At 38.1% G+C, this 13,987-nt stretch overlaps 1 protein-coding gene across 5 annotated transcripts in view; it reads right to left on the bottom strand.

Moving 5' to 3' along the window:
• Positions 1-13,987, bottom strand: part of LOC120421546 (echinoderm microtubule-associated protein-like CG42247) — a 92,846-nt gene that overhangs the window by 22,604 nt on the left and 56,255 nt on the right. For 4 of the 5 annotated variants that reach the window (XM_039584949.2, XM_039584876.2, XM_039584809.2 and 1 more), the window contains one exon: positions 3,452-3,655. In XM_039584949.2, coding sequence (XP_039440883.1) covers positions 3,452-3,655 — 204 coding nt within the window. Of the gene's footprint in view, positions 1-3,451; positions 3,656-13,285; positions 13,432-13,987 lie in introns of those variants that run through there. The other variant, XM_039585023.2, reaches the window with a different exon arrangement.

A 13,987-nucleotide genomic window follows, 5' to 3' on the forward strand; every position in this document is an offset into this window, starting at 1 on the left:
TTCCCGAATTGTTACACTTATCTTGACATATTCGAATGGTTGATTTTTTTTCCTACAATTTAATGAACGGTATCTATTCGTCATACGATTAGGATGGTTCGAAACAGCTATTGTTAGAACATAATAGTACTGTAGCCGGTATGATAAAAGTTATGATACTCGGTATGATTTAGTCAAAGAAACCTAAGCGGAAAATTTCCTAAATTTCCTAAGTCCTAATAATTGAAACAATTGCACAACAATTAATGGTACGATATAATTATTCCTCATATGTTTGGTATTATTTCAAACAGTTTTTGTATGATTGAGCCAAAAATGAATTTTAGCGAAATTTTTTTAGCGGTGATTCAAACAATTGTTCAACAATTCATGGAGGAATATAACTTTTCGCCATATGGTAAGGATTTTTCGGAACAGCTATTGTTAAAACATAAGGGTACCATAGCCGACGTAGTATTTCCAACTTGAAGCTCAGCGAAAAATTCTTAAGTCCCAATAATCCAAACAATTGTACAACAATTCATGGAACGATATAACTGTTCGCCAAACGCTTAGGATTATTTGAAACAGGTATTGTATGATTGAGCCAATTGAACTACAGCAAAAAAAAATTCTAAGTCCGAATAATTCAAATAATACTTTAACAATTCATGGAACGATATACCTGAATTATGGCGAAAATTTTCCTAAGTCCCAACAATTCAAACCATTGTTCAACAATTCATGGAACGATATACCTGTTTGCCATATAGTTTGTATGTAAAGCTAATTTATTTTCGTGATAATTTTTATAAGTCCAAATAATTTAATCAATTGATTGACCATTATCAGAACGATAACTGTTCGCCATGTGATTGGTCTATAATTTATTTGTATGGTTCTACCATACATGTTACGATATATTTATGATAAATTTTGAGGCCACATTTCATAATAAAATGCATTTTAAACCGCCAAACGTTATGTAACTGAGATAGCTCAATTAGATAAGGCGGCAGCACCACGGAAGAATCAACAGGAGACATCATCATCAAGCGGTAACAAATCCCGGACATTACAAAAAAAAACGCTCACCATTAATAATCATATACTTACCATTCCCGTTAAATCCATAGTTCCCAGAACATTTGTAAAGTTTATTTTTTGGCTCCTTCCTTTTCAAATGGTGTCGGTAAGTGTCGGTAAAGCAGTTCACCATTTAAAATCATATTTTATTAATTTGTGGTACGGTTCACATAAAATAAGAATTGAACAGTTTGGGGTAGGGTATGACTATGATCCACGAAAAAAATCCCTTGTAAAAATGTATTGTAACATTACCTAACGACCTATTTAATAAATTGTAGGATTGTTTGGGGAATGGAAAATGTACGGTTGCACCCTATTTGGTGTATTATTAAGATCATTTAGGAAAAATCATTCGACAAATGGTGACTGTATGGTTGTTGACTATGCGGGTATCCAAAATAGACACAAAAGGGCGGTGTTTTTCAGTGTTTTATCAGTTTGACTCATTATTCATACCACTAGATGTGGTAGTCAGATCTTCATATTTCAGGGCACTTATGTACTTACAACTTATGATAGGGTAGTCAGATCTCCAAACCAATTTGTGCTCGTTGAAAAGGTATTTTTATTACCTATCCAAAGATAGGTCGCATGATAGATCCGGACAACGTTTTCATCAAAATATCTGAGATCCGGCCTCCAAAAAGTGCATAAATAACACTTAAGTGCTAATAACTTTTGATAGGGTTATCAGATCTTCAATGTTTTGGACTCGTTGGAAAGGTCTTTCAAATACCTTTCTAAAAATGTATAGCATGACGGCCTTTCTTACAATCTTGCGAACTTTAGTCAAAATCGTTTTTTAAGCATAACTTTTGAAGTACTTTACTAAACATAATGGTATGAAAATATGACCTATGGGACCTGTAGACGGATCTAAAAACACAGATCCGGACAAAATCGGTCAAGCCAGTTCCGAGAAAAGTGAGTGAGAAAAAAATCTAGGCCATCCACACACACAGAAATTTGCTCAGAATTTGATTCTGAGTCGATATGTATACGTGAGAAACTGGGTCTTCGAGGCCTATTTAAGAAGTTCATTTTTCGAATGATTTTATAGCCTTTCCTCATTGAGGTGAGGAAGGCAAAAAGGGCTTCTTTGGGCGTACCAAAAGCAAGGCTGTATATCATAGGTACTCGCGATCTTGCTTTGCATTAGTGTGAGTGCATGACTCCGTGCCACTAAAACCATAACAATAACAAACGAACAATGAACCGTGCCAGGAAAACCAAAACATAAACAATGTCAGTGTCAGTGGAGTGAGAGAGTCAGAGATAACGATTTTGACAACCGCACTACTACACACTCAATCGCGAGTACCTTAGGTAGAAAGCCATGTACCAAAGGCACCAAAAAAATTTCAGTCGGATAAAAAATACAAAAAATCGAGTGACCGAAATCTCAGACAATTGTGAATATGTTTGAAATTTCAGGTTTAATCTTCAAAAGTTTTCACAAATTACAGAGGCATGATTGCTTTGCTAGTGTAAAAAAAGCTAAATATTCTCCAACATGTTAATAAATTCAAGGTGATTCTAACTTTTTTTTTAAATGCGATTAGTCGCAACTTTTGAGCCTCCTTTAAGTATTGCGCAATTCTCACTAACTTGGACTTCGCACTAAATTATTGCTATCGATCGCAATATTGCGACTTGTCAAACTGGCTTGGGAAATTTTAATTTTCTCCAAAAATGATCAAAGCGAGCCGATGTTGCTCACCTGTCAATCGCAATTTTAAAGTGCGAATGTCCAGTTTGGTGGAAACTGCGACTGGAAATGTAAATAAACAACGAGCGGTTGCCTATTTTTGTGAATTCTTGTTGTCAAAATTGCGAGAGAAAAGTGCGGGCCAAATCCAAGTTACAGTGCAAGGATCAATATGAAGGAAAACTGCCATGGAATCAATTCTGAAAAAAGTGTATATGAATTGATAATTGGGAATAAAACCAATTCTACCTGTACTAGATTCTCACCACCCATTGCCGGTCTCTCCCGTCTTAACCGCGCACCAGGGACAAGGAAAGGGATTTGGAAGACGGGAAGTGTTGATGTTCCACATTTTTTAAGAGGATAAGGGAAAATCTCCACGGTATCCCCAAGTACGTTTCGCTTAGAGTTGAGCGGTCTTTGAGAAGGTAAAAGGTCTAGGATACGTCCTAAGCAAGCGTTGCGACAGATCGCAAAATTATGTGGAAAATTGATTTTCAAAAAAAAATCTGGAAGTTTTGGAGCAAAGGTGTCTTCAGAAGAGTTGTTGCAAATGAAAAGGGGCAACATTTGATTTGGTTGAAAATTAGGGAGGTTCACGATTAGGGTGATTTTTTTTCAAACTTTTCAGGAATATTTTTTTTTAATAAAAATTAGAATATGATCGCTACTCACTTGAACACTGTGATCGTGACTGTTGATGATGCGGATGACGCGCCCGGCGCTCGGCTTCAGACTCCCGGACGGCATGTTGTCCACCTCGGTCACGGAGGGCTTCCGGCTCAGACGGCTTCCGCCGCCACCACCGCCGGCGTTGCCCCAGCCCTGGTTTCCCGGCGAGGCGTACCAAACGCCGTTCTTCTTACCATAGCTGGCGGGCTACAGAGGAGGGTGATTTTTGAAAAACGGGGCGTCGGATGTCAGGAAAAGTTTAAAAAGAGAAAATTAGTAAGGGCTTATCACGTGCTGCTAACCTAGAAAGACTTCGGAAGGCCACACACACTTCAGAGAAAATCAAAACTTTCGACGGCGACGACCTTGGGCCCTGGAGTACTTACTTTAATATACATATTTGCACTTGAAATTGAAAATTCATAGCTGAGGGGGGAACGGAAACTTCAACGGCACGCAATCCAGGGTGCAATTTCTGGCACGAAGTGAACCCCCCCCGCTTTCGCCTAAAACACCCGTAATTGGACACGTTTTGGTGCCGGAGAGGTTAATTGAATGTGAAACTCACGACAGGCACTTGCCGTGCAGCAAACGTGATTGGGGTATGCAAATTTGTCCGAAGTTGACCCTCACTGTTGACGGGATCATAATTGTAGTGGTTTGGTAGGTTAAAGAGTTGATTTCAACATGTTTTGAGTACCTTGCGGTCGTTACAATTTACGAAGAGATTTAGATATGGCAAAAATGGAAGCAAAGAAGTGAAAACACAAAAAAAAAACAAATTTACTCTTAAATTATTGTCCAAAGAACCATTTAACCGTACTGCACTATCTCTTCAAGTTGGGAGTACTAATTATTGCACGAGACTTTACCACCGGAACTCACGACGTAACATGTGTTTTACCCGCCCCCCTACAACACAACCCCAAAATGGCCGCTCCAAGTCCCCGTACATCTGGGTTGACCAAAACGGCGGCTAACCTCCACCGTTCGATGTCCATCTTTTGAACGTAGAAAAACTTACACAAAATTGAAGACTTCGAAAAGGGAAAGCTAAAATTTATGGCAAAAACAAAACACGGATATTGTCAACTAATTGCTATAATGGCGGACGCCATAAAATTCCTTTGCATTAAGGGTTAACGTTCAGGCCAGGTAGTTTTTGTCAGCTCTCGAAACGGTACCCAGTTTATAAGTTATCGTCCACCTCCTCGGAGAGGGAGCAAGGAGGTCCCAGGTCACTCACAGGTGACCGAAAAACAAGGAAAAAAAAACTTGGATGACGTCCATTGCAGGTGCAGTGACACACTTCGGTTGGTGGTCGTTTTGCTGTGCGAAAGAACCACCCCCCTTGTTATTTAGTACCTCTGGTGGGCACTAAATTGTGTCCCCGTAGCACCCTCCCTGCGGAGGATCCATTCCAAGAGGGATTGTTCGATGACACGTGCGCGAACGTGGGCGGCTCCACGCGGTTTGGGTTTTGGGCGAGTTGAAATGTTTTGATTGCATTCGAGACGTTTTATGGCTAGCTGTCGTTCGGGAAGTGTATCGATTCGTGACCGAGTTTTAAGGAAGTGCATTTTGTTTTGTTGTTGATTGTTATGAATTCAACTTCATTTCTCACACCCAATTCACATGAGATTTTTAAAGCCCTTTTTTGTTTTGAACTGTCAAAAGAGTATACGTCAAAAACATGTTTTGCTTTTAAACCCGGTTAAAGTTGTTGCAAATGTAGATCCTAAAATCCAATACAATACGAAACTTATTTTTTAAAGTACCGTCTTCTGGGGTCAATCAGTACTACTGTCAGAATGGATACTGCAAACTTTAATGGCTTAAAATCGGGAAATTGTTGTTATTAAATTCATCATCCCGGTACTAGAATCGAACTCGCGACCTCTAGATTAGAAACCAAGCACACCACTAGTCGAAACCCATCCCCTACCGGTCAGTACACTGGGAGCAGATTTACTCTTTTAAGGGATCTGATTCTGTGTTTGTGATAACCAAAACCAATCAAAAAATCTAAATTTTGTGTAAAATGATGATGTTTGTGTGGTCTCTCTCGTACTAAGCTTGCTGGGATTCAAGCACAAGAGACAACAGAGGCATCGAACTGTCTCAACTCGCCCAAGATGACGGTGACCATATGTTGAAGATTATACACTTAAATCCAAACTCATTGATTTTGAAACAAACCTCAAGTTGTCGTTGAGGTTTGCTAAACAAACGGATAAAAATAGAAAAGTTCAAGACTATATCACAGCTTGTTTTGTCTTTTGACGTCGAAGAACTTCACTGCACAAGTCAGCTTATCCGTGGTAGATGTACTTCATCATCAGCTCCCTGAGAGCTTGGAATTAATCTGCCATGTTACGGTAGGCACGAAAACGCGAATGCATTTCTAGAGCATAAGCAAAAAAATAAAACTCGGGAAGCGTAAAGAGATTATCACCGGTAACATCAGCTTGTCCCGAGGGAGAAACGCTCCCGGAAGCGCCTACTCTAGCGTACGAACCTCCCCAGTTGGTGGGGAATGCTGTTTTGGCTGATGGAATAGCTTCGCCGCGAGCTGCGTTCGAGTTCGCGGTCTTCGGAGGTTGGCGGGACACTTTCTTCATCTTGTCCTGTCCTGTTCCTCGACGAAAATTCGCTGTGTAGTTTCCACCACAATTCACGCATTTTACGCGCGCTTTGTGCTACTGGACGTTTTCCCTCAGCTAGTCTTTATGCGAAAGGCGCACCGGGTGGGAGACAACCATTACTGGCGCCGCGTCACAAAAAAAACCGTCCAGTGCTTTAGGTTTTCGTCCAGGTCGGAGATCAGGCGGTAGTGTCTGCATATTTTAAAATTGTAATAATGACTTGTTGTGCTTCGAATCCCGGACACTGATAAAAGCTGATTCGAAATCCGGACACTTTTGCTTCGAATTTCGGGCACTCGATTTTGCTTATGTATTGCACGAATTTGGACTGAAATGTTAGTGAATGGCATTCTTTAGGTCTCAAATAAGCTGTTATCATCAAAACAATCGATATTTTATATAAAAATTTGCTAGAATTTAAGGAAATCAGAGCCATAAATTTCTGCTTTGTCTTCCCAGTGCTTCGGAAATATTTCAGTGAAATGTTTCACATTTTTGGTAAACTTATCATTTTATTTTATTTAACTGTTTTGGCATTAACTACAGCGTTCAAACCAACTATAAATGAAAGTTGATGTTAGAATTCATCAAATAACACTGTTTTGAGATTCATAGTGCGAACTTATATCCAAATAATTGATAAAACAAGATGAGAGTACTATTGTTAATTTGATTGCGGTTAACCGCGGTGGATTTTCTTGAAATAATTCGAACTGTCAAAAATCCACCAAAGCATCTACCACATTGATCACACAAAAAACTGTGGTAGAAAAGTATCCACCGGTAGATCCTTTGGTTGATTTTTGACAGTTGGAATTTTTAGAAGAAAATCCAACGCGGTTAACCAAATCAAATTAACAAAAGTACTGAGGTGTCCGGGTTTCAAATCGTCCGGTAATTCGAATCATGACGTTAGTTGAGTAAAAAAAACTGTTCCCGGGCAGGTGGTAATAACAAAACGGAGGTCATTTCAATAACAAGTCCTGTTAAAATATTTTATTTTGTTATCAAAATGTCATGATCATCGGTAATGAGAAGAAAAAATAATAATATCCCCAACACTTAGTCTAAAAATTGTTATTGGACAAATCTCATGAGAGATCAAGACAATGACTGCTCAAAGTATGGAGTTGGAAAATCACTCAATCATTGACTCAACCTTTGAATAAAAAATCATCAGGCATATCCTAATTTGTTACTATTAATTATTGTTGAATTTTACTTTAACTGTGGGAAAATGTTGAGCAATTTTCCATAACCCAATTTGTTATTATTTTTTATTTTGTAAAATATGGCCAGAACTTTGGAAAAATGTTGACCAATTTTGTCAAGGACATTATTTTGGCCATGAAATGGGCTCTTTGAACGAAAACTTTTTTTAAAGTGATAAATTTAAAGTTGATATTTTAAATTGGTTAGAAATAAAGCATTTGTTCCTTTTTTTGGGTCTAACAAATTTAATTCAACGAAATTGTGCATTTCACCAAATCTGGCAAGGATCTGCCACTTGAGAATGATACGTGCTGTCATTATCTTCATTTTGGTGGGCAAGAATAATTCACTTTCTCCTTCAAATTTAGAAATAACGCAATAAATTTATCACTCTTCACTTTTTTCTTGGCAAATTGCTACTTGCCCATTAGATCCAACATTTTCACCACTTTTGCTTACCGCTTCTTGACACTCAGCGTTACGGCGTTCATCGCTCAGCACACGAATGAGAGCCGTCCCCCGAATCTCCAACCACCGGCAATGTGTTTTTATTGGTGGGTTGCACAATCCCGTTGCAAAAACACTCACTAAACTGCCACCAAATCAATAAAATAACTGATTAAAGTTACTTCGTCCATCTCGGAGAGCATGGATATATTTACGGTACATTTGACACTTCTACAAACTGTGACACAGTGTGTGTGCGTTTTTTACATGTTACAGTCTTTCTTGAATATTACGGGATTGTTGTTTGGCTACGCAACAAATGTTTAATTTTGTTTAAAACCCATAAATGAATGATACAAATGATGTCCGTGCATAATTATTAGGATGTAACAAAAATGACTTTTTGGCGGGCATTCAGGGGTTTGTTCCGGTGGGCATACTGAGCCTAAATCCCAAATATGAGCTTGATTGGACGTAACAGGAGCTGGCGCTCCGCCCTTCAATTTTAAATGGGATTTAACCCGTAAAAAAAGATTTTTTCAAAAATGTCACTTTTTGAGGCATTTTGGTGGCCACCAATGCGTTTACCAAAAACATCACTGGCGTATAGGCCAGATCCTTGCGCATCTTTTGGTATATATAACATTGAAGTTTGGAGCATCCTGGTGCTCGGTACAGACCTTCAAAGTTTGGCATATTTTCGAAAAATCGGTCACAGCAAAATCAAATGGCGTCTCGGGCGTCGCGAGGTGCGACGCAAATCTTTTTTGCCGGGGCCGATTTTTCGAAAAAATGCCAAACTTTGAAGGTCTGTACCGAGCTCCAGGATGCTCCTAACTTCAATGTTATATATACCAAAAGATGCGCAAGGATCTGGCCTATAGGGTAGGGTAGTCATCAATGAGACACTTTTGGTTTTCAACTTTCAATGATTTTTCTATTTTTTTCATCAGCATGTTTCAATAAGCTTTTTGTTACATTTTCATTCTTTTAATGTGTTCTAACATGGACCAAAATATGAGATCGATCCGACATCTACAACCAGAGTTATTCAACTGTCTCATTGTAGACGCACTTGGCAGGAACAATGAGACAGCTGGGGAACAATGAGACACTGTATGAAAATCAATACTTTTCTTGTAAAACATCATGTTTTTGTATTGTTCCATAGCAGGTGACTTGCCTTGAACATTTTAGAGCAATTTTACCAACATGAAAGTTTAATTAACAAAAGTTATACTAAAAAGTATTTAAATTTTGTTAAATCCATATATTTACACCAAATAACTTTGTATTTTTGGTTAAATGAGGTAAAAACTCTAGAAATATGCCAAAAATCACTTTCAATTCATGATTTGGAAAATTTCCATAGATTTTGAAAAGTTTAATGAAGAAAAATCGAAGTGTCTCATTGTTACCCATGGGCTGAAATGAGTGGGGAACAATGAGACAGCTTTGGATTCTGGGTATATTCTTAATTTTGGCCAAAACTAATGAAAGAACATTGTAGCCCAACTCAATCCCTATGGAACGTCGAAAGAAATTTGAAGAAATATTAGTTTTGGTGTAAATGGCAGCCTACGAGCGAAAAAGTATTTTTTGTCCAAAATTTACTTTTACACCCCAGAATCAAACATTTATGAATAACTTTGTAAGGGAGCGTCCATAATCAAAGCCACTATTATGGCAGACGTGTATCCAGTAGATACACCTTTCCCCCAAATATGAGCCTGATTGGTTGAAACTACGACTTGTGAGAGCCATTTTATCATTGTTCCCCGTGTCTCATTGATGACTACTCTACCCTACGCCAGTGATGTTTTTGGTAAACGCATTGGTGGCCAAAATGCCTCAAAAAGTGACATTTTTGAAAAAATCTTTTTTTACGGGTTAAATCCCATTTAAAATTGAAGGGCGGAGCGCCAGCTCCTGTTACGTCCAATCAAGCTCATATTTGGGATTTAGGCTCAGTATGCCCACCGGAACAAATCCCTCAATGCCCGCCAAAAAGTCATTTTTGTTACACTCTAATAATTATGCACGTAATGCAAGTGAAATCAATCATTCTATTGTTGATTTGTTGCTTAAAACATCACAATGATTTAGCATATTTGTCAACCGAATTTGTGCGGCTGTACCGTACGAGCAGGGGCTGAACCGTACGTCAAAAAAGTTCGCTTCGAGATTTCAACCAATCAGAAGGTAGGTCAAAAATAGGCACAAAGAAGGTCGTATCCTAGGAGCAATATCCCCAAAATAGGGACAAAAAATGTTTTAGTTTTTCGGGCTTATAGCATTAGCATTAAATAACCAACTTATTCATGTAATATAAGCAAGGCTGCCAATAGCAGCCAAATTAAAAGTGCGTTCGGCTTTGTAGGCCTAAAATAGGTACAAATAACCTAGTTTGATCAAACATGTTGTGCGTAATGAAATAATTTATTTTTTTTCAATTCCGTCGTGAATGTACTTACTTTTCCAGTCATTCTTGAACGATGAAAAGCCTACTTTTCTATACCAAAAATAACTGAATCGAATAGTAACACTTTTCAAAATAAATGCTGAAAAGTTGTACTTTTCAGCACTGAAATGGATGCTGAAAAGTTGTACTTTTCAGCACTGAAATGGATGCTGAAAAGTTGAACTTTTCAGCACTTGTTTCGAAAAGTAATACTTTTCAACATTATTTTGTATTAAACGGTTAATTGACAAAATACATGATTTTGTTTTAAACCGTTAATTGACAAAATACATATTTTGTTTTAAACGGTTAATTGACAAAATACATGAACATTTGACTTATAATTCCACTCAAAGGGTGTTTTTCGGAATTGCAAAAAATGTTGTATGGAACTCGTTGCAAAAGTTGTTTTTTTTCAGCACTTGTCATATTTATCATATTTATTTAAATGTATGACTCGTGCTGAAAAAATCTTTTTTTTTGCAACTTGTTGCATAAACTACTAAAACTTTTTTTTTTCTAAAACTTTCAAACATTTTGGTTATTTTTTTAATTGTATATATTGCCTGGTCTCTGTTCAATTTTACTTTTTTCCAAATGTTGAACAAAATTTGTCAGCCGTTAGCCAATGTTTACTGATTTTAATCAGCGTTTGAAAATATTTAATATTTGATTGGAGTCAAGCAATAACATTAAAATTTTATAATTAGCTAATAAGGCCGTTGCAAATATTTATTGAAGTGTATGTCCCTCGACTCAGGCAAAAGTAGAATGGGTAGGGGGGAAGAGAGGGGTGGGGTCAAAAAAATATAAAAATTGAAATAACAAGCCATGATATTAACATTTAAAAAAAGAGTTTTAAAATGCATTTTACACCAGCCCACACAGCTAAAAAAGTAGTAATCAGGCTGCGTGTAAAAGGCTTGGGTGTAAAATAAATTTTGCATTATTTTATGCAATTTTGTGTAATTTTACACCCTGAAATATAAAGCCCATCAGTATGGGAAACCTACTTGACCGAAATGTCAAGCTCATATATGCGTTTTTCCTTTCAGCTATACATCGGTCTGATGGCCGAATGGGCTAAAGCGCCAGTCCTTACCGTTGGTGCTGGGTTTGAATCCCGTCGGTTGCAACTTTTTTTTTGTGTTTGCAAAAATTGTACATGTAGTGTGTAATATTAAGTGTTTATTTTGACGAAGGTGATGTGCATACTTCTGCATGCGATTTTACCATCGGATTTTTTGCTGTGCAGTTGAATTGCAATCATTAGTTTTCAAAATATCTAAGTATTGACGAACTTTTTTTATTCACTCCAAAAAACACTTTTATGCGAAAATATTTTGAATTTTTATGCATTACTGTGCAACAGAATTTAAAAAATCTAAATATTTTTGATCGATCCCAGACATGCTTAACCCTCTACTGGCCAAATCTTTTTTTTCGAAAATATTTATTTTTCCCGTGTTCAGGAGGTCATTTTGAGAAACTTTTGTTCTACGAAAAACTTTACTTCTCTTGTTTTTATGTTTTTCTTGTTTTATTTTTAGTATTTTAATTTGCATTTATCTTGTTTAGCTTATGTTTATTGTTGGTAGTATTTAGTCTATTCTACCACCTAATATAATTACATTTTTCCTATCTAATTTTTTCACGTTTTTACAGTCACTTTTTCAATTTTTTGCATGTTTTTCACATTTCCTGCTATAGAATGTCACCATCATCATCTAAATTGCAAAAAAAATGCGTAGAGGCATAGCCTGGGACACTACAAAAATTACTGCATACTTCTTTTTACTGAAAATATAGAAAATATTAGTAAAAAACACAGCCAAAGTTGACCCCTAAAAAAATGACATTTTTAAAAACATTGGCAAAGTCACATAAAACAAGTAAAACTTCAAACCCTGAAATTTTAAGCGTTCTTCTTTCCAATGCTTTTTAAAGATCAAAAATCGGTTGGAAAATTGATTTTTGGCGATTTTTTAGATCGAAGTAGAGGGTTAATATGATTTTAAACACTGGAAAATGAATTTCAATTTGTTTTCAGTCGATAAGACTTCTATTTCCATTAAAATTTGGAAGCTTTTTGAAAAAAAATATTTTTTTTTGCTCCCTGATTTTTCGGACCAATTTTGAACTTTGAAAAATATTTGCAAGAAATCAATATCAAAATTAGTTATTTACTAGCGCAAGACAGAATGAGTCATTTTTCGAACAAATCTTTGTTATTATGACACTTGATCAAGTTCTGACCTCTGCGCTGCTGTGGATGAAGTGTGGACGAATGTGCGAATTCGGATTCACTAATTCAAATGCAGCTTGATATGGAATAAATTCCTTCTGTATTTTGATTTTGAGAAATGATACCAGATATACATTTGTACACGTTCTGAACTCGAGTAAACAACAGCATTCAAATTGTGCTCTAACGTCATAGCAGCCTTGGTTTGACCAGGGCGCCGGAAGTTCTAAAAGTTGGAGCAATTTCCTCCCAAATAAGCATATTTTAGCACTCGGGGAGGAAAAAAAAATAAACACATTTCACGATATCCTTCGATCGTTTCCGCACGACCACAGTTTTCCCTAGGAGCTCTCGTATTTCATCGCTGTGTGGCGTGAAAATCACACCCCATTAGTAGGGTAGTAGCAAGCAGTGGCGAAAGTCATATCGCGCTGTGTATGTGCGGACCGAGCAATTAAAATGTCCCCGTACAATCTTGCACTGGAAATCGCGGCCACCAAGGATGCAGGACCACCTCCTTTGGACTCCACTACAAGAAAGGAAAGTAAGGTCACGCGCGTTACACCATGCACGTGAGATTTAATAGCTGGTTGCACTGTTAAAAGTTGTGCGAGGGATTAGTTGTCCTAATTCCTGAGAGATTCGCTCCTCTCTGGAGCCACCACTTTTGGCGAAATCTTGAATGATTGAGGTCTTTCAAAAATCTGAACAATTCGTTCGTGAAATTTCCAAAACGCACAAACAAAATTTCTCTCCGTGTAGCGGACTTCCATGTCTTTAACGATCACTCTTGTTGGAAGATTAGTAGTAACTAGTGGACAAATTACCCCCTCTCTGTAACCGTGATATGTGTAGTACATTGGTGGCGTCAGAATGACAAACGCAGAGTCCTCGTCGCTATCGAACATTTGTACGGAATGCTGCGGGTTGAGCCTGGTACTTCCGGAACCACTTTTCGCACCCTTCTGGGGGGAGAGGGCAAAATGGCACTTGCGACACCTTTTAGAAGCGGGCAGTTTGGGCACTTCCAATCAAACACTCTTCACAAACAAAAAATCTTCCACAAATCAGGCGTTACACACGCGTTAAGCGCCCGGCACTGTCAAACGTGTAACTTCGAATTCCGCGGTGGTCCCTGTTTGAAGGACCACATTCGAACCGGTCGAGGGTTGGATCGCGAGTGCTGCCCGCTGGACTGTGACCGCATGGTCCAAGCAGGGCCCGCTCGGATTTCTTCGCACGTGCGCGTCGCCGAAGCTCGGGACAAGGACTTTTGTGCCACGAAGTAGGCGACGACGACGACGACGAAGTTGCATGTCATTATTGCTGTTTTTTGTTATTGTGGAAGCAATCGCACTCTAGGGTGGTCCTGGCAGGGTGGATTTCGGGAAGAAAGGATCAAGGGTTTGGTTCTTGGTTTGGTCATTATTCCAGATTTGCTTCCCACTTCCGAGCCGAGGTTAGGGTCGATTGTGGTTCAGAAAAAGGGCTGGCCGATTGGTCATTAGTAATCGGAATTTCATTTGTTC

This window comes from Culex pipiens, chromosome 1 (genome assembly GCF_016801865.2).
Source record: "Culex pipiens pallens isolate TS chromosome 1, TS_CPP_V2, whole genome shotgun sequence".
In the NCBI taxonomy this organism is placed as follows: domain Eukaryota; kingdom Metazoa; phylum Arthropoda; class Insecta; order Diptera; family Culicidae; genus Culex; species Culex pipiens.